Raw genomic sequence first — 26154 nt, 5'->3', positions numbered from 1 at the left:
TAGTGCCTCTTGCTCCCAACTCCTCACACGCACACCACAAACTGAAGTGAGCTCCTTTTTAAAATTCAGGTGCCCTGATTAGCCTGCCTTAATTGATCCTAGCAGCTTCTTGATTGGCTGCAAGTGTTCTAATCAGCCTGTCTTAATAGTCTCCAGAAGGTTCCTGATTGTTCTGGAACCTTCCCTGTTACCTTACCCAGGGAAAAGGGACCTACTTAGCCTGGGGCTAATATATCTGCCTTCTATTACTCTCCTATAGCCATCTGGCCTGACCCTGTCGCACTATATTTGTACGTAACAGTGAAATATGGACAAATGGCTAAAGAGCAGTAGTGTTAAGAAGAATACAAAATATCAGTGATGAGAAGGGTAGGAGTATGCAGGCAGCTGGTAGATCTAGAAGGGTGTACTCAATAAGAAGTTTGGGAACCTGTGATCTAGGGTAATGTTGGCTTTTGTAGATAATATTGCCTAAAATAATGTCTGTGTGATATAGGGCCTTGCGGAGGTATCATGCATCTGGAGGACAGGCCTTGTCCTGCAGAAAAGACCCTGCTTCCAAAAACAATCCACTTCCAATGCACCAAACACTAACGTACGTCGGAGATGTTCCGTCACAGTTAGATATATTAAACCAATATGTTTTGGTGCAGCATTTTTAAAATGAGTTGCACAAAAGAGTGGTGTGAAAACAAAGACTTTGATCAAGTATTTTCTGTGCAAAAGACTTGTGTGCTTGTCAAGTTTCTATAGTACTGTCAAAATCAAAATATGTGCAGTGATTTTACTTGTCAGTCTGTCAAAGCTGAACTAGGAACTAAAGCACCAGTGTTTCCTGAATTTTTTTTTCTAACATGCCAGATACTGGCTTGCTGATTTTATGTAACTTGTTGTGCAGCTCAGTTCTCTGACATTGTAATTTTCGTTCTTTAAATTATCAATACAGAGACTCCGAGCGTTTTTTTTGTTGATTCCTGGTAAAGCGCTCCTTGAGGTTTGCTACTTAAATTTTTGTGTATTTTGGGTTTTTTAACATTGAAATATTCTTGATAACTAGTTGTGGAAACACCTTAATTTTAATTGTAAGAAATGTTCTGTTTCTTGTGAATGCTGCAGATGCCCCACCCCCAACATGGGAACAACTAGAAAATGGATTAGTTGCTGTGAGGACAGTGGTACATGGACTAGTTGATTACATTCAGAATCACAGCAAGAAAGGAACAGATCAGCAGCAGGTAAAGACTGGAACATTAGGAATCTGGGAAACTATTAGCCTCTAAACTTTGGTTGGAGCAAATGGCACAGATTTATTTGTATGTGACCTGGCTTCAAATATACTTCAATAAAACTAGTTTGGGAGTCTCATTGTAGTGCCTCGTGAGTATTGTCCTCAGCAGGCAATCATCTCACACATCTTTGCACAGTAGATCAGGATGAAGAGAAGAAAATCTAATCCATCTGAAGCTACAGGGAAATCAATAGCAAACCCCTTTCCCAAAAAAAAAAAAAAAATCTTTGTGCCAATGTTGCTTTTTTTAAAAACTGGCATATTTCACACATGAGGTGGCACCTTTTGAGGGACGCAATACCAGTATTACTTGCTTGTAATGGTTCTGTAAAGCTTAACACTTGGAACTCGAGGGAAGTGCTATTATACATCCCCAAACTGAAAACCTTTGTTTCAAGAACTAACTGAGGTAGCTAAACAGTGTTGTTACCTATCACATAATTTACCAAACCTCAGTCTTTAAAGCAAGGAGCTGCAAGGGGGATCAAAATTAGCATTAGAATGGGATTGTAACTACAGCCTTTGTGTGGATGCCATCAGCTAGCCATAGTTTTCATGCACAGCTGGGACAAGAAACCAAATCCTCCTACCTCCCAAAAAGCATGTGTGCCCCACATAGCTAGCAGAGCTCTGTTGCTCATGTCTGATGGACATTTCCTTCCATTTTTTCTTACGTACAATTAGCCAGTAGAGGGCAACATGCTCACATACCCCATGCACTATTCAGTTCCCTTTGAAGTAAATAGTGGTGATGGGGAACTTCAAAATCCCACTGACCTCCATGGGACCAAGATTGGCTCCCAAAATGTTCACCCAAAAATAATTTAATTTTTATTTATCAACTACTATGTTGTTCAGATACAGCCAGCACAGGAATTTTCAGTGAGAGGTAACTAATATGTGAAGTTCAAAGGGGGTAGTAATGGGCCATTTTGAGATCGAGGGAGACTCAAGTAAAGTGTTAAACTGGTAAAATTTCAAGTATGGGATAACTTGTTAATCTGTAACGCAAAAACAGCTTGTTGAATTTTCTGCAGGCTTTGAAGAACCCTTTCCCTTTGCCTGCTAAGTAAAAATGGCCATTTTAAGATAACTAAGATTAATGGAGATTAACATTAAAATCAGTTAGGTATTTGGGTATGGGTGTTAATTTAGCAAGTTTTCTGCCCTCATTGTGAAATTCTGGCTTGCTTCAATGATGGTAGCTTCCACGGTACTTGATGGTGTTTTAGCCCCAACACTCAATCTGTGATTACTAAGTGTTTTTTTAATAATGTGAAAAGAGACACCGAGCTCAGAACTGCCAGTAATGTTTTGTCCACACTTGCTTGTTATCTGAACCCACAGGCTGTTCCAATCCAGCCTCAGTAAATAGTTTTGCTTATGTAATCACTGATATGGATGAGTCCTTTAAATCTGGCACTGGATCTGCTGACATAGTACCTAATCCTGAGTACAGTGTACAGTCGTATCAAATTATCATACACACAAGTCCTTCAATTGCTTATCTCACCCTGCAGTCATCTCTGAATAAATTTTGTCAATAATTATTCACTTTGAACATCCTATTTTGTTGAGAGCATGGTAGTCTAAAGTACCCTCTTGGTTAATTCCGTGCATTAATTTATACTCAAGTGCCTTATTTTGTTGTCTTTACTCTTCATAGCCTCCTCAACACAGCAAGTATAAGACGTATATGTGCCGAGACATGAAGCAGAGAGGAGGGTGTCCCCGTGGAGCCAGCTGCACCTTCGCACATTCGCAGGAAGAATTAGAAAAGTAAGAGTGCCTTGTATAGTGAAAACCTTTCCTTGTCTTTTTTCCCCTGCCATTATCAATGGAAGCCATTTATCAGAATTGTGAGAATGAGGAAGGGGGGTGGGTGGGTGTGTTTTACCAGTTAAGAAGTTTTTTCTGGTGCTTTCTTAAACTCGCTTTGCCTTGTTTGGCAGCTATGAACAGTTAAAAATCCTGTAACAAGCATACTTAGTGCATTAAGAAAAGGAGTACTTGTGGCACCTTAGAGACTAACAAATTTGTTAATCTCTAAGGTGCCACAAGTACTCCTTTTCTTTTTGCTGATACAGACTAACACAACTGCTACTCTGAAACTTAGTGCATTGTTTTTCTTCCTGATTTTAAACATACTTCCAAAGTGCGCTGCTTTGACTGTTCCCAAGTGTTTTGCTCGTTACCTCAATTTTATAATCAGGTGAGAGAGGAAGGTTGGAGCTGATAATCCTTCAAATCTTCAGCTCTTTCTTGGTCTTGTACCTCAAGCTTTTACGCTACCTTGAAGAGCTTGAAACTGAGGGTTAACCTTGCTCAGAGCTCTCTTCTTGCAACAGTAACTCTGTTGAACTTGTCATTTACACAGTGGCTTATAAACCAGGAAAGCTAATGTTAACAATATAATGAAATGCCATCTGTGCAAGTGAATCCTGGGATAAATAAATTATAGAAGCTGTAGTTTTAGAGAGAGCCGAATATTTGAAAGAGCAGAATTGTGTTGGTCTAAATGTCTCAGGTTGGGGTTTTTTTGGACTTTTTAAAAGCTAAGCAGTGATGATGCTTTTATAGATTAGAATTTCATTCTATAGTTCAAAATTTATATTTTATATGGCTTATTTCTCAAAACTTTTGCATTTTGGGCTGAAATTACTCATGAGTGTTCTCAGCCCAAAGGTTACCTTTTTTAACTTTGAGAAATACCAGTTCGGATATTCAGAAATGTTACTTCATGGTCATGTTTTAATTTTCTCTTTAAAAATAAAAAAGAGAGGGGAAAAAATGCCACATTTTGATTGTATAAAATTAATGAACCACAGTTGTGCCCTCTTATACATTAGAATAAGATCTCTTTGGGAGGGAATGCTTTACAGCTTGATAGAACACTGTACTCATAGTTTGGAACCTAATTATCTTCAACTGTGTGTTCTTCTCTACTCCTAACCATGGCTCTACCTGTCATCCTCACAGGTTGTCATGGTATATAGATGAACTTTGATAGGTGAAACAGGGAAGAGGCTAACATACCAGATGTGGATATCTCATGTAGTTTGATCAGCTATGACACATAATTAGTAAAAGTCCTATGCCGTCATTGTGATGGAAACAGTTTTCTTTTCCTTCACTGTGGTGTCCGTAAAGTACTGATTGGAAAAGCTGTTCTAGACCGTTGGTATTCTGGTGAATCCAAATTACCTCAGCTCTGAAACAGTTGAGTATATGTGCTGTTGTTATTTCCAGGTGTTTTGAAGGTGGCATCTATTGTATCCAGACTCAATTGGCAGCTTCAGTGGCAGTAGTTCTGTTTTGGGAGGGGGAAAATGTCATCTCATCTTGAGTTTCAAATTGTGTGCTCACTGAAGTTCTAAAGGTGGCTGGATAACTTTGAGCTGTGTTTCTGATCTGTGCCTTTCCCTTCTGCTGAACTCCAGTGAAGAGCTATTTGATTCATTATTAGAATTAGAGGGTCAGTGCTTTCCTAAAAGAGAGAAGCAAGGTGTCAGCATATCTTAAATGAACTCTTGCTAGAGACCTGCTCAAGAAACTAACTGCCTCTTGCTGATTGTCTCCTGTGTAGCCTTTCTTTTTAGAGGAAAGTTGTAGTGAAGCAGCTCTGGTAATGCCTGGAGTCCTCAGGCTTCTGTGGGCCCATTCCAAACTTGGTTTCACAACGGCTTATGAGATAGTCAGCACCCTGGTTTCATTAGTGGATTATCCTCTCTGGCAGTAGGCAAAGACCAAGTGTCCATGTTTCAAGTATATTAGCTGCCTTTGAGACTTGGTATATTTGCAGACTACAACAGGGATTCATGGGACTGCCTGAATGGCTTTTTCCTCTGAGCAAAAAAAATACCACCAGAGGGTGGTATTGTGCAACTGCTATTCTTCTTCTTGAAGGCTTTCTCATGTGATGTGCCACAAGGATCCATTCTGTCACATTTTGCTGAATATGCGTGAGACTGTTGGGAACATGAGGTGTTCCAGCCTGCAGTGCTTTGTGTGCTAATGAGACTGTTCTACAGCTCCTTTTCATCATATCCAAATGATGTACACTCTACATTCCCTGTCTAGATGAAATTGGGGCTGTCTGGCTGAAGTTTAACCCAGATGAGACCTTCGTGATGCTGGCTGGCAGAGGGTTGAGTTCCAGCCAGAGGAGATGGAAAAGTTGATGTCTGTTCCCTTGATTAGAAGGGTTTGGGCCTGCCTTCTGTTAGTGAGCTGTGCGTTCTTTCGGTCCTGATGGAGCCTCACCTGCTTTTGAATGGATTAGTAGTAACAACAAACGGTGCTTTTTTTTTTTTTTTAAATCTAAGCTTGGCAAAACTACAACTGTTCCTCTCAATGCAAACTTCAGCAGCGTTACCTGTGCCCTTATCACCTCTAGATTGGATTACTATTGTGCTGTGCTTGCACCTACATCTGAAGACCTCTGAGAAAACTTCCTAGGGCAGAATGCAGCTGTCCACTTTTTTCAGTGGCATTTCTTGCAATCTTGGCTGCAGTGTTGAGTCTGCATTAGCTTCTGATTTTGCTTTTGGGTGCCATTCAAGGTGCTGGTTTTGATTTATAAAATCCTTTTAAGTTTTTGAGTCTGCCTTTGTAGGAAATTCTTATTGTTCAGTCCAAATAGTAGAGACCAGTTGTTGTGTTTAAGCTAACACACCTCCAGATTTTAATAACTGAGCTGATGCCAGGATATCTTTAGTAAAGGGCATTCACCTGGAATTCGCTCTGGGCTGGTCCAACAGAGTTCTAGTCTGCTGTTTTTCAGGGCACACATATAAAGCTCATATTTGCTCAGGCTCTTTTCCAGAGGAAGTGGAGTTAGATTTATTTGAGGGTGGGGAGATTGGGATTTTTATCTTTGAATCTTAAGAAATCACTCAGTTTATTTTGCAGTGCAAATTGTGTGTTGAATATTGTGCATGCACTTTGGGGTCTCGGCATATTTTGCAAATGTTCTAAAATAAAATGTGATCACACAACACTGAGAGAAGTGACCTATTATGCAAATAGTAGGATAGAAGAAAGTGGTTCTTTTCCCCTGTATTTTTTCATTCAGTAATGCTGTGTAAATAAATTAGATTGTATATTGTCTATTGTGACCCTTTTCCTAAAACCCTAACTGCACAGATGTTGTATTTTGAACACCTGAATGTATGTTGTTCCCATGTAAACGAAGACCCTATTCTTGTAATGTATATGTGCAAAGAGAGAACCAAGTTCCGTTTACTGTGGAAATCTTAACTCTGAAATCCCTGGAACACTTTGTCATTTAAAAAAACCTATCCTTAATATTGCATTACAACTTTTTTTGCGTCTTAATATAGGCACATAATCTTTGCTGAATATGTAGTATACATACTCATTCTTCTGAAAGAAAACATTTTGCTAACATTTTGTTCAAATAGCACCAAGAAACTCCAGTCCACCAGATATTAGCAATAAATTTCTGGCAAAGCTTCAGGAAGCTTGAATTAAAAATTGAAGCTCTTTCTGTAGCACCTATGTGAAAAATCTTGAAACCCAACTCCTTCTAGTTTCTTGTTTCATTTTTTGGTGTGTGATTTCTTTTTCTGAAGATTTCGTAAAATGAACAAACGCCTGGTTCCCAGAAGACCCCTGAGTGCCTCCTTGGGCCAGCTAAATGAGGTGGGCCTGCCTTCAGCAGCTATCCTCTCGGATGAAGGGGCAGTGGACTTGCCCAGTAGAAAATCCTCTGCCTTGCCGAATGGGATTGTGTCTACAGGCAGCACAGTGACGCAGCTTATCTCCCGAGGGACCGACTCCGGCTATGATTCTGCTCTGAAGCCAGGGAAGATCGACCACCTGAGCAGCAGTGCTCCTGGATCCCCTCCTGACTTGTACGGATCTTCCTAACTATTGTTCGAAGTGTCGTTTGTGTAAATGTGTGATGGAGGAAATATAAGGGACAGTAAATCCATTCTAGAAATGAAACAACAATTTTCCTGCCTTGCACCTTTTAGTGATTAAAAATGGCCTAGGAAAAAAAAGATGCTTTACTTCCTGCTTTTTATAAGGAAAAGTGGTGAGAGCCATCAAAAGATGGAGCTTTGAAATCATACAGTGTTTAGTCATGTTCAGTATTGAAAGCACATCAAGCTGTATGATGTGGCCTAATCATGACTGATGTCTTCCTTCTACTTTAGGCTGGAGTCTGTCCCCAAGAGCTCTATTTCTGCCTTACCAGTGAACCCCCACCCTGTGCCCCAGAGAGGACCAACAGACCTGCCTCCAATGTCTTTTTCCAAGCAACCCCAAATGGTATCACGAGGATCACAGTTGTATCCTGCTCAACAAGCAGATGTGTTTTATCAGGATCCTAGAGGAGCTGCCCCACCATTTGAGCCGTCACCTTATCCACAAGGTAAGAGTGTTGGGATCAGTCTTTTTTTCCCTCTCCTCTCTTTTCTCCCCCACCTCCTTTCCCACCTCCCCATATTGGTTCTTTGCCTGTGCTCCCCCACTCACCAGTGATTTAACCTCTTCAATTTTGGGTTTTCCTGTGGGAGCATGAAGGATAAATGCTTAATGTGCTAACAGCATAGTAAAATGGAAGTCCAGCATGGAGAAAAGGTGCACTTTAGTGGTAGAAATTTTTTTCAGCCGAAATAATAAATTTCTTATGCGATAGCATTCAGCCAGTTACATCCAGAGGGGATTTTGTGCCCTTAAATGAGAACTCACTCTTCTGGTTTTTGGTAAGTTTACGCTCATCCAGCATCATAAAGTCTCTTTTGCCACATTAAAAAAGTGGATGAGATGAAGTGAAGATCACAAGGCATTGTGGAAAATGGGAACAGTACCTACCCAGTTAGGGTGTTTATAAAACTTCATTCATGTTAAAATATTTTGAGGTACTCAGATGAAAGGTTCATGGCTTCTGCAGAAATATTTGCACCAGAGTGATGAATGTGGACAAGGAGTGGAAGCCATAGGAATAGTTTTGAAAAGAGAACAGAAGGGCAGTTCTGGGGGAGGAAGAGACTGATGGAGATGGTAAGGATAAGAGAAGGAAGTACTTCTTTGAAGAGCGGATTCTCATGATTGAACATGAGTCAGGCTGAGGAGAAGTAGAAATAAGGAAGGGAAAATTAGTGTGAGGGGGAAAGAGATGGAAGGAGTGCAATATGGTTTTAAAAAGGAAAGAGAAGGAAGAATAAAAGCAAGATACCCAAACCAACAAATTAAAATGTATAATATTTTACTTCATGTGCAAGTGGGAAACCTGAGCAATCCACAAAATTTGATCATGACCCCTTTGTTTATATATGGGACACTGCTCTGTAAAGTCCAGGGTTTTTTCCCCCCATGCCAGTTTCAGTGCTAAGAGGCTTCACCCTCCATTTTAGCCCCAGATATTCCAGCCCTTCCAGCATTGTCAGTTAACAGAAAAAGGGGGAATTAACCCACACAATTATCCCATGATTGTGGAAAGGCTCTCTCCTGCTGGGATGCTCTTGTTGAGTAATGGACCCTCAACTGAGTTCAAAGACACAGCAGGATAATCCCCACAAAAGGGCAGTCTGCCTCGGGCCTGCCCTCCCTTCCTTCCTTCAGGGCGAGGCTACTGAGCAGCAGCTGTCTGAGGAGCTCCAGCCTTCAGTCAGCCCTTTCTCCAGCGGCTGGGGACCGGAGGTCTGTTCTCCCCGATCAGCCACCAACTGTGCTGCATTTCCCCATTTTTAAGCTCTTCCTGCTAGGGCTTCTTGAAAAACGTTGCTCAGGCTACTTGTGCCCAGAACAGTGCTAGTCACTGACTGGCAAGATCACTCATGTGAACTTGGAGGGACACCTGATAAGTTTCTTCTGAAAAGTTGTGGGAATTATAGTCTTTGGGCCCAGTTGTGGTCTAGGCTCAAGAGAGCAGGGTGCACCTTCTCACCTGTGCTGGGCTCAATCTCCAGCTGCTGTGGCTTGTCTCCAGCCATACTGGCTGGTTTGGTTAATTTAAACTTCGCTCTCTGGACTCTAGATCAACCTTTACATTCTCAAATGTCTTGTGGCTGATTTAGAATAGATTTTCATATAGGAAAAAGTCCTTATTTATAGCACTAAGATGACAGATGTGATCAAGAAATGACTTGCGGATGCCAATTTTCAACACTGTTGTAGACTGGAATTTCTAAGAATAAATTGTGGTGAACAATTGATATGTCTAATCATGTACTGACTTTTTGTATTGTTACATAAATTCAGGTGTGTACTATCCTACTCAGTCCTCACAGTGCATGTCTCGTTTTGTCCGACCTCCATCATCTGCTCCTGAACCTGGTGGTCCTTACCTAGACCATTACCCACCCTACGTTCAGGATCGTATGGTGAATTCGCAGTATGGCACACAGCCGCAGCAGTATCCTCCCATGGGACAGCCTATGTACCAACACTATGAGAGCCGTCGTGTGTACCCCTCTGCCCAGCCATACCAGCGGGAAGAGATTGTCCGAGGAAGCCCCGTGCCCATTGATGTTCCACATGGAGCTGCACCTCCCTACGTACCTGAATCCAGAGACAGATACCAGCAAGTGGAGGGTTATTATCCAGTGGGTCCACATCTCAGTCAGATCAGATCTTCATACCACAGAGTACGGTTTTCTATATACTTCTTTAGTTTGGTCAGAGAAAGAACGTCAAGGGACCGTTAACTTTGGGGAACTGGGCACTTTCTGAAGGAGGGGGGTGAAGTACTTTTTTAGGAGAATTAAATGCCAAACTCAAGGTTTAGTTAGTGGCTCAGGAGTCTGCTATTCCCTCCACACACTTTGTGCCAAATTTTAAAATTTGGCACGATGGCAACTGATGAAAACTGAGCATTGGTGGTGGTCACTCCTGAAAGAATGTAGTGCCATATAAATCATTTCAAGTAGAGAAATGTCATATATTCATATGAAACCCTCGATGACCCTGACTTTTATGGCAAAATAAAATTTGAAAATAGTGTCTTAAATCTTTTCATTTCCAGTGTAGTGGCATGATTGTGACATGACTGGAAACTGACATCCTCTCTTTATACACAGTGCAGATACAGCATGGGCACATGGTAATGTGAGAGATTCCATGCACTGACCACTCTTGACCTGGAGAGACTACCTCCGGAATGGGCCAGGAATTCCACTTTCATGACCATTCTATATTTAGCCCTTTGACTGGGATTGCCAACTGGAGTATCCATGTGTTATGGTTTTGTGTGGACATCAGTCCAGTGGAAACTAGAAAGAGACAGAACTTGCTGCCCATAAGCCACTTGATGAAAATAGTCACTCATGACATAGCTAGATTCAAATGAGTGATGTGGAGATTGAGGGCTCTGTATCCCATTATCTGGTCCATGAATGAACTTAATCTTTTCAATTTACCCAGTGTGTAGCTTCATCAAGTCAGATATCTGGTAAATCTGTTCAAGTGGTATAATTCTGTTATAAAATATATAATATCCCCAGATATCCTAAGTAACTGAGGTAAGATTATAACCTGCAGAGTTGTACAGCTACTGTACCCCAGGATGAATGACAGCTTTGGATTTCTCCACCTTGGAGTGCACAGTAACTTGAAAGCTAACTGCTGCACACCACCCACAAAGGAGTGGTTTGCAAGACAAGTATTTGGTCCTTTTGTGGGTTGAGGATCAAAAGAGCTAGGACCCGCTTCACTAATGGGGATCTAATCAGTTTTGGCAGCTTGTGTATGTTCCTTATTTCTAGGAAAGCTTGCACTATCACCCATGTGAACTTTTTCTGTGAATAAGATGCTGCAGTCTCCAGGACAACTTTAATGAGCACTAAATTGAGGCAAAAGTTTAGAGAAGGATCTTGCAAATAGAATTGTTGAGTTTTTTCCTTCTTACAATGTGAACTGTGTTCTGGTGTTGGATTTTTTTTTTCCCCACCGCATTTTTCCTCTTGTAGGGTGATGTTGCTCTACTTTGTGTTACATAAGTTACTCAACAAGTTGTTTATATTAAAACTTTAGGAGCCTTATAACCGACTTCCACCTCCATCTCAAACCCATCCCAGCCTGGATGAGCTTCATCGACGAAGGAAGGAAATCATGGCCCAGTTAGAAGAGAGGAAGGTGATCTCCCCACCTCCCTTTGCACCGTCACCAACTTTGACTCACCCCTTCCACCCAGAGGAGGTAAGCATATTTTTAACCAAGCTTTTGGGTTGCTGATATGGTCCTAAATTAGTTTAGGGGTGTGACAGGGTGCCACCTGGAACTTGGGTACCAGTGAGCCCACCTGACTCACCAGCGTAGGCTCTCTTTACACTGTACTGCTGCGACAGGCCCTCAAGCCCCCTCTAGTACACATACAGGTAGGGTCACACGCAGCTGCAGCTACACACATGGTGAGATCAGCTCAGCTAAGGCTCCTCCTAGTTCCCAAGGCACACGCCGCCGCCTCTTCGGAGTGTAAACCCAAAATTATACCATCTTGCGCGGCAGAGGGACCTATACAGCGTAAGCTCATTAAATTTGCTCCCTCAATGTTGAGGAAGATATGCAACAGCTTTCTGCTCGCACTTACGATTTCCACGTACTGGTTTTAGACAAAACAAAAACAAGTTTATTAACTAAAAAAAGATAGATTTTAAGTGTTTTATAAGGCATAGCAAACAGATCAAAGCAGATTGTGTTTTTGTTTATTTGCTAGGTAATCTAAGCTTAATATATTAAAGAGATTGGATATGAGCAACAAATTGTCACCCTAATTGTTATTTTAGGCAGTTTGCAGAGATTCTTGAGGGCAAGCTGCACTTGCTTGCAGTTTAAAACCCCAGGTATTCCTTTCACAGGCTAGAAGTTCCTCTAGCCTGCGTTCAGCCCTTCTCCCCTTGTCCAGTCTTTGTTCCTCAGGTGTTTCCAGCAATCTTTTTGGGCAGAGAGGCAGTGAAGAAACATGATGATGCCTTAAATATCTTTTGCATATGGCGGGAACCCTTTGTCTCCCCTTTTGGTTCCCACGCCTGGTCAGTGGAAAAACACTGGAATTCCAAGATGGAGTCCAGTACCAGGTGACCTGGTCTCATGCCCCTGTAGGGACACAGCAGCTGTGACTTGAAGGCTGTGTGTAGCATCCTCAGGAAGGCTCCCGGTGGGAGATTAGCCTTTTCTAAAACCTGTTGTTCTCCCTAAGGGCCCTTCCCAGCCAGACATCTAGACTGAGTGCATTCTGCCTACTGGGCGTTCCCCAGGTGTACACACATTTGTAATAGATGCATAGACAATATTCCTAACTTCAGATACCAATATGGTACATGCATACAAGTAGGATAATGATATTCAGTAAATCATAACCTTTTCAGTGATCTCATATGACCCATCTTGCATAAAATACATCAGATATGCCATAATCACATCTTAATAATATTACTATGAAGAATATGGGGCGTAATGCCACAAGGGATATGTAGTGTTAAGAAGTGAGTTTCTTTCACTGATCCTGACCTTCTGAAAGGCTGAGATGAGCCTATAGGATAAGAAAGGGTAGACTAATAATTTAGCACAGTACTGAACAATAATAAATCTCCTAGGATCTTATATTAAACGTTTTAGGGAGAATTTTGTGCTCCAGTTATGGAGGTCCATATGGTGACATCTGAGGAAGACTGTTCTTGGTTCTCCATTAGACCTCTGATCTATCCTATCAATGGTCCTTAGTTACCTATTTATGCAGCCATGAGAGCAACCTTTCTGCTTTAATGTGTGGCGGCACTATTAGATTGTTTTGAATGTCTCTGTTAATGACCGGAATACCATTGCTAGACTTGGCTTTATTTACACCTGATATGGATAGAATTAAGTAATAAGGCAAGTCTTCAACCAGACCAAGGTCAAAATGTCACACCTTGCTGTGCACTGAACATTTAATACTGGGAGCCCAGCCATGTGATTTGAATTTCACAAATAATATGAAATATAAGTTTGCAACTTCGTATATATAGTACATCCGGTTGAAGTCCTGCCAGTATCTTGCTTGAAGTGAACTGTCACAGGAGTTAACAATGTCTGTGATACGCCTCCTGCCTTTTACTTACAGAACCAGCTTTTTGTTTTTGTACAGTACTTGGATGAAGACTTGAAGGTAGCTGGGAAATATAAAGGAAATGATTATAGCCAGTACTCTCCTTGGTCGTGTGACACCATTGGCTCCTACATTGGAACCAAAGATGCAAAACCCAAAGATGTTGTGGCAGCAGGGAGTGTAGAGATGGCGGTAAGTTGGGATGCAAGAATGCAAAAAAAGTTAAATTGCGAGGGACCTCCTTTATATATTAGTTAGACTGACTGCAACATGTGCCTTTTTTTCAGACCAAATGTATCTGACAGTCAAGGATATAGTTTTACAGTTGCAACAAAATGCTCTGTTTTCAAAATGAGAAATCCAAAAGCCACAATATCATTTCTATTTATCTGTTTGTTCTCTCAGTTCTGGGTATAAATATAAACTAATAGCTCCTACCCGACTTGAAGCCACTTAGTGAGAGAGATACTATGATGTTATGTCATCAGTTTCTCAACACTAATTTGGAGTCCAAAAATATTTGTAATGAGTCCTAATTAGTTGGAGCAGCTCACCTTTTGTTTCCTTCACTGAGATGGAAGAAGACCTGGGATTTTAAAAACATTTTGGGTGCTTTCATGGTCATGGTTCAAGTTAACATTGTTTAGTTAGTTTTTTGTTTTTGTGGGGCTGACTCAGTGACCATCTTTTTTGGGATCCATGACCAAGAGAACTCACCAAATATTTCTCAGAAGTGCTGCAAATGTAACATGATACTGCAGTCTGGTATTGTCCTGAGTGCCTTTCAGCATTTTTCTGATTCCTCTCTTACACACACAATCCAAAGCTATTATTGCCTGGAATTGCTCTGCTTTAAAGAATATGGGAGTTCTTAATTTAATTAAAAGCACAGTAGTGGTGCAGTGGAACAGGGATTAACTGGCCCAAACAGGCATGCCTTAGTGGTGCTGTATTTCTGCAGGACAGATTTTGTCAGGAAGATGCCTACTGGGGTATCACATTTATTGGGAGCCAGTGATTGCAAGGGAAGAATAAGGCATGGATCTTGCATTAACACCACATTTCCACATGACCCCTAGTTAGAAAAACATTCAAAAAGTGCTGAAATTTGTCCTTAGTAAACTTGAAGCAGTCACACACAACCTTAACATTTTTGCTTTTTTGAAAAATGTATGTGTAACTCATCTCTATTGTGACTGTAAATGAAGCAGAAGCCAGTTCTCTTTTTTGAGAGGGTGTCAGGGAGGAGGAATGTTCTTTATGAAGAATTCCCCTGTTTCCTCCCCTTCGTTGTATTCACCACCTAATTTCTTCACTGTTCTACGTCATGGTGACCTGTCTTAGGACAAAGACAACTGGATGAGACTACTTTTCAGAACTCCTCATTCTGTGATATGCTGCTACCAGTGTGAACGAGTTCTCATCTGTCATCTGGCTACCGCCTGTCTGACTGACAGGATTTTCTGCCCAGCTCCTCCTGCTCTTCCTCTGCATGCAGGCAAGTTTCCCCAGTTCTTCTGCCTTACTGGAAGCAGCTGCACCTGGTGCTTCACAGCTGAGTTGCCCTCCATCTTCTGACCTCAGTGGAGCTATGTGGATCAGGGGAAGGCAAAATTGGTTTACTCCCAGAAAAAGAAGGGCAAGAAGCATCTTTGGGCAGCTGGTCCATTTTGTTTGTCCTGCATTCTCACTCCTGCACATTCTCACCATGCAGAATTGCCACAGCTAGGTCTGGGAAGTGGCAGGAGGTATTCTAAATGAAGCAGTTGCTTTCTACTTCAACAGCCCTGTGGACTTGGGAGCTGTCCTGCAGTTCCTCCTAAGTTTCTCACCTGCTTCCCTCCACCACCCAGAAAGACCAGGTCACAGATGGGGGCTGACAAGATATCCTCCACCTTCAGTGTGTCATCCAGTTTCATTGGTGGGAGGAGGGGAATTACTTTTCATCACCACAAAGGAAATTCCTCCACCTGAGCCATATACTGAATAAATAAATAGGGCCTTTGCTGCCTCACTGCTTTCACCCTTCCACTGAAAAAGCTTGGCACGAAACTCACCATTGGGTTCAGGTGACCTCCTGAGCCCTCTTTTCTGTTGTCCATTGAAAAGACTTCTTTCCTAGGGGCAGGAAAAGCCTCATCTTCTCTTCTCTCATAGTCTCTCAGAGAGTGAGCTAGAATCAGATCTGAACCATCTTGCTGTACTGGATCCTTTCTCCTTCCTGGAAAACCATAGTAGGGTCATGCCAGAGGAGTGGGGTTACTTGGTCACTCACGTAATGAAATCCTTTATCTCTTCAGAACAGAAATCCTACAGAAATCCCCTAATGAGGAGGGGCTCACATTTCCCCCCCAAGGGCAGCCTTGACTTCCAGGACTTGTAGCTACTCCACCCAAAGGTGAACTTACGATTTCTGATTCCGAGTCCTGAGACCTGCCTGAGGATACAGTGTGTCGTGTTTTGGCACCTGGATAGAAAGGTGAAAAGGGCTGTTTTAGAGTGGGTGCTACTCAAATTACAACTGGAGTCTGTGCCTCATAAACCTCAAGGGAAGCCATCCAGTGGCTCCCAAAGATACCAGGGGACAAAGCAGTTGGCTCCAAACATCCCTCCTTGATAGGCAGGACATCTCTAAGTAACTTCTTGTTAATTCTCTGAATGGCATGATTAAAGATTCTGTGCATTTAGGGGAGAGCATCCTGGCTACTCCCTCCTTGGATTGGTTCTGAAGGCAGCTTACCTTTGTTTCCTTGCCACCACTTCAATGGAATTTGGAGAGGCCATTAATTGATGGGGGCTTCAGCTGCCAAGTTCCAGAAGGGCTGACTTTGAGATTTGGAAGGAGGGCCACTCGCTCCAGTAGGCTGTGCCTTCTCTCCTCCTCACTCTTGTCCCCCACGATTCTCCCTTTTTGTCATAGTAGTCATCCTCCATCTTAGTTTCTTTGTAGATCTTCCTTATCTAGGTGTGGTCGTTGCTTGTCAGAGCATTGATTCATGGAGGTGGCAGACACACAGGTTCAGTCAATTCAGGTGATAGTACAACTCCAACTGTGGAAGTTCTGAACTGGAAAAACAGGAAGCCTGTCTGGATGCTGAGAGGAAGAGGAAGGAACCAGGTGCAAAAATCCCATAATGGATAAGCCACCTGACAGACACCCTGAGCAAGACTTGTCCATACTAATGTTGGCACATTCTGGAAGACAAGCAGCAAGGAAAGAGAGACTTCATATATTCTGTTACTGCTGTGATCAACTTTATTTTTCTTTACCTCTTGTCCAGAACATAGACAGTAAAGGCATACGTGACCAGCGGTTGGACCTACAGAGAAGGGCAGCAGAAGCTGGGGATGATGACCTCATCCCATTTGGAGACCGGCCAACTGTATCAAGGTTTGGGGCCATCTCACGTACTTCCAAAACGATGTACCAGAGTTCTGGCCCCATGCAGGCCATGGCGGTACAGGGAGCTTCCACCAAATCTATCAACATTTCAGGTATAACTGGTACACATGGTTATTTTTCTTTTAGCATAGTTTTGTTTTTAGTGTGGTAGTATAGTGCAGGTAAAAAATGTCTTAGGAAATGTTTTGTCAGAATCTTAAATGGTACCTGATGCCACCAGGTTCTGATTAATAAATTATAGATATTAAAGATGGAAAAGACCTGTTGTCTTCCTGTCAGTGCAGGGTTGTTCTGTAAAGTTCATGTTTTAGTGTTTTACCTGGTATTAAGTCCCATGCAACGGGGCTCCCACCACTTCTGTTGAGAGAGACTGCCAAAGCCAAATAGATCTCACTGTCAGGAAACTCTTTCCTGGTATTCTTCCTTAAATATACCCTTTCTCAGTTTCATCTCATGTACACCAGTAAATTTTTCTTCCTCTTTGATGTTTACACCCTTCAGATATTTATAGATTAGCTTTTTGTGTGGTGTGTGTTGGGAAGTGGATAATAAACTCCCCTTTCCCCTTTAGGGCTTGCCTACACTTAAGTTATTTTGGATTAAAGTAGGATGTGAATTTAAAATGTAATAGCTATTCTGAAGTAGTTCCTCTTGTGGACAATTTCAGATTTTATTTTGAGACTTCCTTTCCTAAGAAGTTGGAAGTGTAACACAACTGAAAGTACTGCACTTATATTCAGGTTATAATTATCATTGCAAGCTTAAAGAAAGCTTTATTTTGTGTAATGCTCAGCAAAGCCAGTGACATAGAACCATGTTCCATTTCTTATTGTATCCGCACCATTGATTTGATAAAATTTTCACTCTAGGAAATTCTTTATTTTAGATATAGTAAACAAAACAACTGGAGAATTGGCCTAATTACAGTTTTACAATTCCCTAAATCTATCTTCCTGGATTGTGAAGAAATTAATTGTTGAAAACTAAAAACCTTATTTATAGCAGATTTGCATATCGTATTTCTAGAGTTGCAGATCTTTAAATACCTTAGAGTTCTCTAAGAGCTCATTTTTCAAACTGGGGTTGATTACTGGATTTGTCAATGAATCAGCTGATGTCTTCAGGGGCTAATATAATACGGGTAATAAATAGTAAATTAATACTGAGTGAGATTTACCCTCTTTGGGGACTTGAAAGTCCAGAATCTTTCACAGAATATTGAGTGGAAGATGGAAATGCTAGTTGGCCTTGTGTTTCAGTGAGGAAGCTGCCTCCACCTGTTTTTCCTTCAAGGGTTACTGTACTTACAGGGAGCTGGGGAATGATGATTTTTTTACCATCTGAAAGTATGAGAGAGTTCAGGCATAGCATTCCTATGGAAAAAGCATTTTGGTGGTTAAACTAATCTTCCTTCCCAGCTATTATGGATATTCTCTTCAACCTATATACCAGTCTATTGGATTATATATGGAATAGTTCTGTAACTCAAAGCATTGTAACCTAGCATGTGTTATCTGGGTAACTCCTTTTGGTCTTTTGCAGATTACAGTCCATATGGAACTCATGGCGGCTGGGGAGCTTCTCCATATTCACCCCACCAAAACATACCTTCTCAGGGACGCTTCAGTGACAGGTGGAAATGTCTCTGTTTCTCATGCACATGCTCACTCTTCTTGTTTGTACTTTTTCTGTTTATAGTAGTTTCTTCTTTACCAAACTTAGTAAAGCTATTTTCTTTCCAACCCCTTTCTTGCCCCTCAAAGGGAGAGATTGTCCATGTCAGATGTGGCCAGTCATGGGAAACCCTTACCTTCAGCTGACAGGGAGCAGCAACTCAGGCTGGAACTGCAGCAACTAAACCATCAGATCAGCCAGCAGACACAGTTACGAGGACTGGAGGTTGGTACCTGTGCCTTGGAAGGGGCATGAGAGAGCCAGGAGAGAGATGGAGTTGGCAGATTTGCTTATTATAAGCCAGAGATTCTTCTATCATATTGAACGTAGTACAAAACTTTCAATCCATGATACCTGACATCAGGACTTGCCGGCGCTTCAGACAAAAGAAAAACCCTTGACTATTTAGCAGCAGGAACTGAGGACTTGCTCGCTCTTAATTTATTGATTTGATTTGATTTATAGCCTAAAGAGAGCATACCGTGTGTGTGTGTGTTCATGTCTGCTTGCTTTTTCTCTCTCGTGGTCTTTTCTGGGCCCACTAATCTGTAAGTAAATAAAGCTCTTGGCTTTTCAGATTTTGAGTTAATCAGACTCTACCTGTAGAAAGTTAAACCATTTTGTGTGGTGTTTGGCTTTGTGCTATAGCCCTTTTCTTCTTAAACAGCACAAGCCACAAAACTGAACAAAATAGATGTTAAAGTTTTTTAACTTTAAAAATAAAAGCTCAACTTTGAAGTCTACTTAAAATAAGTGTAATTTCTGCACAGAGGAATGGTATGGGAAGTTTATATTTATAAAAGGAACAATGAGCAGTATGTATAGCTTTACTTCATTTTATGGGACCTTGTGGTAGGAGGGAGTTGTAAAACAAAATTAAGCAATTCTTGCTGTCGGAAAGCTTAGTTACTTAGTTATTGACCTTTTCTGGAAGGAAAAGCCTTATCTTCCTACAGAAAGCAATAGAGAACTACTCTAAGGCACCACCCCTCTAGTCAGATTGAGGTTTCTCTCTGCAAGAATCATTGTTCGGTAAGAAGTCTTTGTTCTAGTAAGAGCTTGGTTCCTAAAGCAGGAGTTCTCATTGTGCATTTATTAGGTGTTCATGGCACTCACAATGTCTGAGTGGCAATGACAATTTCAAGAAGCACGCACTTCCCAGTTACTTGAAAAGTGACTTGTTTCCGTTCTTGGGCTCTTATTCAGGAACAAGAGGGAAATTGTATTTAAATTGTGCATGCTTGCTTTTGCTGATACTTTAATGGAGGAGTATTGGGAAGTTTCAAAACCTTTACCTGGCCGCCTTCCCCCACATACCACTATGACTGATCTTGATTGTCTTACATCCTAAATGGTTAGATGTTGAACATTAACTATAAGTTTAAAACCTTGAGAGTAAAGCTGCTGTTCAGGTCACAGGAGCTTTAGCTGTCATGTTTGTTTCTAGACACAACTAGCTATTTATAATCCAGGAGGCATTTCCCAGTTAAGTACTAGAGGGGTAGGTCAAAGCTTTGGGTATAAACCAACCTTGGCCATATACATTTCACTGTAATGGATAAGTATCTATGCTAACTGTAGACCAGTAATCTGTGATTACTATAAGGAAGGATGGCCTTGCAATTAAAGTACAGAACTGGGACTCAGTCTTGTGCTCTGCTTTTTGGGTTTCCCATTTAATCCCTGTCTGACCTTGAACAAGTCACTTGATCTTTCTGAGCTTCATCTTTCTTCCACACTTCCTCACATGGGTTGGGGAAGAACCATTCATTGCCTGTACTTACATAGCACCTCCCATCCCAGGATCTTCAAACAATTTTATAAAAGTAGCAATATTGTAACTACATTTAGTTATATTGTAGGGATTTGGTGGTCTCTATTGTAGCAAACCCCTTTGCTTCTTATTCCAAGGACATGGGTTTGCTTAGCCTTCAGGAATTTTTGTTAAGCAAAAAGAACATTTATGCATGGGAATGTATTGTGGCTTCATTTGCAAATGAAAAATAAAAATCAGGGCACAACAACCCTTACTAGGATTAATGATTTGTCACAATATTAAAATAAGTGCACGTTAAATACTGACATCTTTTTTAAAAAATGCAAAAAAAGACGTTTAACTGGATGTAAGTGAGACAACTTGAAATATTGTTGGAAGTGCTTTCAAAGTCATGACATTATAACCCATGTAAGGGAGGGAAGGCTTTGGGTTTTGCAACTAGGCAACACTCCTGAGTTACAGCCTGGTCCAAAGCTGCGCATGGTTGTTGTGTGCTCAGTTGTGTATGTGCTTGGCTTTATGCATTTAGGCTGTTAATAACAGGCTGCTGTTACAGAGGGAGGCGACCACCCTGGCAGGCCAGCCACAGCCACCACCTCATAAATGGCCTGCAATGATCTCAAGTGAACAGCTGAGTATGGAACTGCACCAGGTGGAGAGGGAAATCGGGAAGAGAACCCGTGAGCTGAGCATGGTGAGTGCTGTGGGTGTGGGATGTGGCAAGATGGAATGTAGAGCTGCTTGGTTGGCTGCAGCACTTTAACACTTGCCAGTAAGCCCTCTGCTGGGTGACTGCTACCAGTGTTAGTCATTTCCCTGTCACCATTTTATTAGTTAAAACCTCTAGGTTAGTAGTATTGCGTGTCCAGGATTTGAATTCTAATGTGTTTAAAGGCATTCAACTTCATTTTTGTAGCCTTTTGAAAACAAAAGTAGGACTGATTTTTTTTATAATTGGGCAGCTAACTGCAAACTCTTAATATCAAATTGCTGTCCAAGTCTTTCTTTGGTTATAAATGTAGCCTTTCAGCTGACTACAACACATACTGTGTTGTAACATGCATAAGAATTTTGCAGTTCCATCCAGGAGACGGCCAGTGTTCAGTACTTAGCCTGTGGTGTTCAAGTCCTTGGTCTTTGCTTCGCAGTGTACAAATCATTCCTAGCTTTTGGGAAATTCTGTATCCTGCAAGGATGGACAGATACTTCTGAATCTGTGGTTTCTTAGCTTTTGTGCGGTGCTTTGTGCAAGATTTACAGGCATTCTCTTCTTTTCCCATGGAATGAAGCCACAGAATTTGTACAGTGTGAAACAATATTTTCTGTCCTCCTCTTTTAAAGGAGACCCAGTCTTCACTGGACATGAAAAGCAACCTTGGCACCAATAAACAGACAGAAAATGGGCAAGTTGAACCACAAAGCAAGGTTCCAGCTGAGGACCTCACACTGACGTTCAGGTAACAGGAGTTTCCTTTGGTCCTTAGAGGATAAGTTAGTCAGGGCTGTCTCTTTGGAAGACAAAGAGCATCTGATACCTGTTGCTTTTGTATCATTTTTATATTGAGTATACATTAGTGAAGAATGGAACTACTCAATTTATAGTTTTACCATGAATTTGGGGTGATTTCAGGCAAGTGGAGGAGTTAAATGAAGGGGGGGGGTGTGAATTGTTAACTCGTCCCACATAAAACAAATTATTCTGGTTTTAGTAGCAGAAATATTTCCAACGCATTAGCTGTGAAATGGGGATGTTTATGAAGATACTGAAAATCAGGGCAAAATTCTGCTTTTGCACCTGCACGAAGCTTCCAATGGTGATTGATCTCTGTGAGTCTTGAACTAGGACTGCATCTACACTATATACAAAAAGCATTACAATATGCTGTTGGCTGGAATGTTAGAAGTCCCCACATCAGCCATCTCAGGAGTTTTTACAAGCAACCGTTACAACAGTAGTAAGGGCATTACTTCCAATGTACTTGAACTAGGAAAGACTACAGTGGCTTCTCTCCACTATGAACAGAAGGGCACGAGCTTTGCAGTTGTCAGTTAGACTAGTCTGTATAATTGCCATTAGGTAATTTAAATATTGATATTAGCTCGGTGGTTGGACATCAGTGAAGATTTTTAGTTAGCTGGTGTTTAACTTGACCACCAAGCTGTTACAGATTCCTGAATTTTTTTGCATATCAGGTAAGCAGAGGGACAGCGCTGAACCTGTGATGTGATGGTGCTATATTCACACTTAATTTTGTCTTTCCAGTGTAATTTAGAAGTTATTCTAATCTCTACACCTAACTGCAAAAAATAATAAATCCCTAAAACTATTTCCCCATGTTTATTCCCCCCTTCCACCCCCCACTGTTCCTCAGACATCCTTAAAAAGAAAAGGAGTTCTTGTGGCACCTTAGAGACTAACCAATTTATTTGAGCATGAGCTTTCGTGAGCTACAGCTCACGTCATCAGATGCGAATACAGACTAACACAGCTGCATCCGATGACGTGAGCTGTAGCTCACGAAAGCTTATGCTCAAATAAATTGGTTAGTCTCTAAGATGCCACAAGTACTCCTTTTCTTTTTGCGAATACAGACTAACATGGCTGCTACTCTGAAACCTAAAATATTAATATTTTTTGCATCCTAACACTGACTCAAATGTCAAGACAGCAGGGTCCTAAATTGCTGATAATAGCATGACTTTGTTGGAGTCTAATGGAGGGAACATAGAGATTATTTAGCTGTCCAGAGAAATTAGAGACCTTCAGAGTAGTTGAGGTCCCATAAATTAAATTCAATGATTAATTTAAAAGTAGCCAAACCTCTTGTAATTTAGCCAGTTAAAATATAAAATGAAGATTTCTTCACAATTTTTTTTTTAGTAGAGTCCTCACTTAACCCTTTGTCAGACCTGCACAATCTGCCCTCTTCTACGTCATGAAACGGAAGCCACTAGAGGGAAGTATTAGTACAATGGCCATTTCCATCTGCGCTATGGAAATAATGAAACAGCGACAAGTATCTTGAAAAACTGTTCTGGAAGTTATTTTGGGCGGGGGGCTACATTAAATACTCTGTTTATGCAATGTATAATTTGAGTGGTAGTTAATTTTATACGTATTTCATAAAATGGATACTATCGAATGCTGTTATAGAAACTGTACAGTTTTTCCTTTATAGTGTTGTTTGTTTTCCACTATCCTTAATGTATATTTTTTTTCTGATCTGGTGAGTATTCATGGAAAGTAAATAGATTCGTTGTACAAGGCAAGCTTGTGCCTATCTCATGAAATAGTCACAGATAGTCATTATGACACCGCAGCAATGATAGTCAGGGCCTTGTTGTACAGTTTGGTTTTTTTAATCAGTTTATCCTCCTTTTCTCCTTCCGCATCCTTCCTTCCACAGTGATGTTCCAAATGGATCAGTCTTGTCGCAAGAGAACATCAGCCTCCTATCAAACAAGACCACATCTCTGAGCCTGTCAGAGGATCCAGAAGGGGGAGGAGACCACCAGGACTCCCAGAGAACAGGAGTTGCACCCACCTCTTCTCCATGAAGTGAGGAAAGCATCCCCCAAGAGTTTCTATTGAGGAGGAGGAGTTGGTAGCTTCCATCACACTTCCCTCTAAAGGTGGTCAGAGAAACGCAGGAGCAGCAGCAGCAGGAGGTCCGGAGGCAATGTGCACGAACACCACTACTAGAAACAAACCCTGCACATAGTTCACATTAATGCGTTTTTTAATTAAAAAAAAATTAGCAGTATCTGCAAGCGATTCAGATTAAATTTGTTTTTGTTCTGTGAATGAACTTTATTTTAATAACTTCGGACGCCTTGGATCCCAGGGCTTTAAAAAAAAGATATTATATATATATACTCTGTTTGATTAATTGTATGATCTTAATGAAGTAGGTTTTTTCTTTTACTTTGGTATTATTACATACCCAGTGTATAATTCCTTACCACCTCTGCTCCCTTTCACCTCCGAACAATGTTGGCTGCCTCCTTATATGAATTTAAAGGTGAATGAGGGACATAGGATGGAGGGAGGTGATGAATTGCAGTGTCAGAAAACATGCAGCAAACATGAGTAGGTTTTTTTAATATTAATTTCTTGTAACTAGGTGTTCTCCAACGCTTACAATACCTTTCTACTTATAACCATTGGCTTTTAGCCACAGTTGATGCAATCGTCTCAACTCAGTGAAAGCATTCCATAATATCCATCCCACTGCAGCATGTATCCCCAAGGCTATTATTTAAGCAGTAGCAAAAGGAATCCAGTGTATGCACATTACATTTTATTTAACTAGGAACTGATCATGACATTGTATTTTGTGGTTGGGATTAGAGTTCAGTAAAGGACAGAGGGCCTCAACTAGTTGAGACCTGTATGTTTCAGAGAGAGATTGAAGAAATTAGTTGTCCAGCGCCTGAGCTGCTTGGCCAACAAGCAGTTGTCACTGAGCAACATGACAGAGGTACCAAAAAGTTTCCATCCCTTGCAATAGGAAGATAAAAAGAGCGAGAACAGATTTTAAGGAAGCAAAATAACTGAAAACTAGCTTGCAAAGACCTTTTTAAATCAGCCACTATTTAGAAGGATGGAAGTTTCCTTTGTTAGGGCACGGGAAGATAGTCTTTTATAAATGGTCTTTTTTTGTAGCCCAGCCTCTTGCAATCATGATAGTATCCAGGGTTGCTTCAGAAAGAGCATGGACTACCTGTTACGGACCCGATCCACAGCCCACTGAGGTCAGTCAGTGAAGAAACTTCCATTGACTTCTATGAGCTTTGGAACAGGCTTTCCATTTGCCTGTTTTAAACACTATTTCAATTATAGCTTTTTTTCCCCCTTACCGCTAATTACTGAGCGGCTTGTATATAAATAGAAGTCTTCTGATTTTATAATCTGCCACTTTTGGCCTGAAATTTGTTTGTGGTATCAGTGAAGGCTTCTCATGGGAAGAGGAAGAGAACCTTGGTTCACCTGCACAAAACTTGGCAATTAGCAAAAGTAGAGGAGGGCAAGTGTAGAAGTAGTTGTAAATGCTTGGTAAGACCCATGGATACCAGAATTAGACAGCAATGTCTGGAAGTCCAGTTGCTGCTCTTGAGCTTTGCCTGTCACTGCTGCATGGAATCCTTTCAGAAGCGAGCATTTCTTCTCTGTGGGAGAAAAGTTGCATCCAGAAATGCCACTTCAGGTCCAACAGTAATCCTGCCAGAAGCATTTGGAATACTTCAAAGCCAGGCATTTTTTGTGACCTATGTCATTTGCTCAGTCTCCCATTGGAGGTGGGTAGGTGGAGTTGACACCTGAATGGAAAAGGTTTTAAGAAGTCACAGGCCTTTCAGTTCTGTGTGGTATCATTCCACTGAAAAGTTCCTCTTAACAGGCACAAAAATCAGTGAGGGTTTGCTCTTGCTGCATGTATTTTGACTCTTTTTGCCTGCACTGAACTGAGTCCTTCTGAATAGAAAACTCAGTGGAGAAGAGTCTGTTCAGTGTTCCTCCCTCCATGCCCCCGTGGCCTACTTTTTGTTTTTCTTTCTGGATTAACTACTAAATCAGAAAGCACTGGTTATGTAATAAATTTATTGCATTGCTTTGGTTGGGTAAAAGCAAGAGTTAATACTTTTCTTGTTTAGTTGTTTCTTAACCCTTAACTCCTGCTGAGGTCATAGGAACCTTGGACTAAGCTTTGCGTCCATTATACTATTAATTTAAACAAAATGGGGGAGGGGGAAGATACAGTCCCACTATATTGCCTACCAGTAGAGTGTCCAAACAGAAGACTCTTTTGAGTAGCGATTATTTAATTTGCCCAGTCAAGGCACCGCATTTATATACTATTTCACATTGAATTTGATTATGCCCTACAGACCTGGCTGGTCAAGGATTTGATACACATATTGGCTTGGGATTCGAGCTTTCTTTTTTATTTAAATAAAAA

The 26154-nt window shown here is 41.2% G+C and overlaps 1 protein-coding gene across 4 annotated transcripts in view; it reads left to right on the top strand.

The window, feature by feature from the left end:
- Window positions 1-23757, top strand: part of RC3H1 (ring finger and CCCH-type domains 1) — a 98153-nt gene extending 74396 nt beyond the window's left edge. Inside the window, exons 8-20 of one of the 4 annotated variants that reach the window (XM_084636271.1) lie at window positions 1117-1235; window positions 2955-3067; window positions 6883-7164; window positions 7471-7688; window positions 9521-9906; window positions 11291-11455; window positions 13359-13535; window positions 16625-16838; window positions 18289-18379; window positions 18510-18645; window positions 20727-20891; window positions 21539-21654; window positions 23605-23757. In XM_084636271.1, coding sequence (XP_084492397.1) covers window positions 1117-1235; window positions 2955-3067; window positions 6883-7164; window positions 7471-7688; window positions 9521-9906; window positions 11291-11455; window positions 13359-13535; window positions 16625-16838; window positions 18289-18379; window positions 18510-18645; window positions 20727-20891; window positions 21539-21654; window positions 23605-23755 — 2333 coding nt within the window. In that variant the 3' untranslated portion in view covers window positions 23756-23757. The remainder of the gene's footprint in view (window positions 1-1116; window positions 1236-2954; window positions 3068-6882; window positions 7165-7470; window positions 7689-9520; window positions 9907-11290; window positions 11456-13358; window positions 13536-16624; window positions 16839-18288; window positions 18380-18509; window positions 18646-20726; window positions 20892-21538; window positions 21655-23604) is intronic. The other 3 variants (XM_084636274.1, XM_084636272.1, XM_084636273.1) reach the window with 3 other exon arrangements.
- The last annotated feature ends 2397 nt before the right edge of the window (window positions 23758-26154 follow it).

This window comes from Lepidochelys olivacea, assembly GCF_965140295.1.
Source record: "Lepidochelys olivacea isolate rLepOli2 genome assembly, chromosome: 8".
Taxonomy (NCBI): domain Eukaryota; kingdom Metazoa; phylum Chordata; order Testudines; family Cheloniidae; genus Lepidochelys; species Lepidochelys olivacea.
This window is presented reverse-complemented; position numbering and strand designations above follow the sequence as displayed.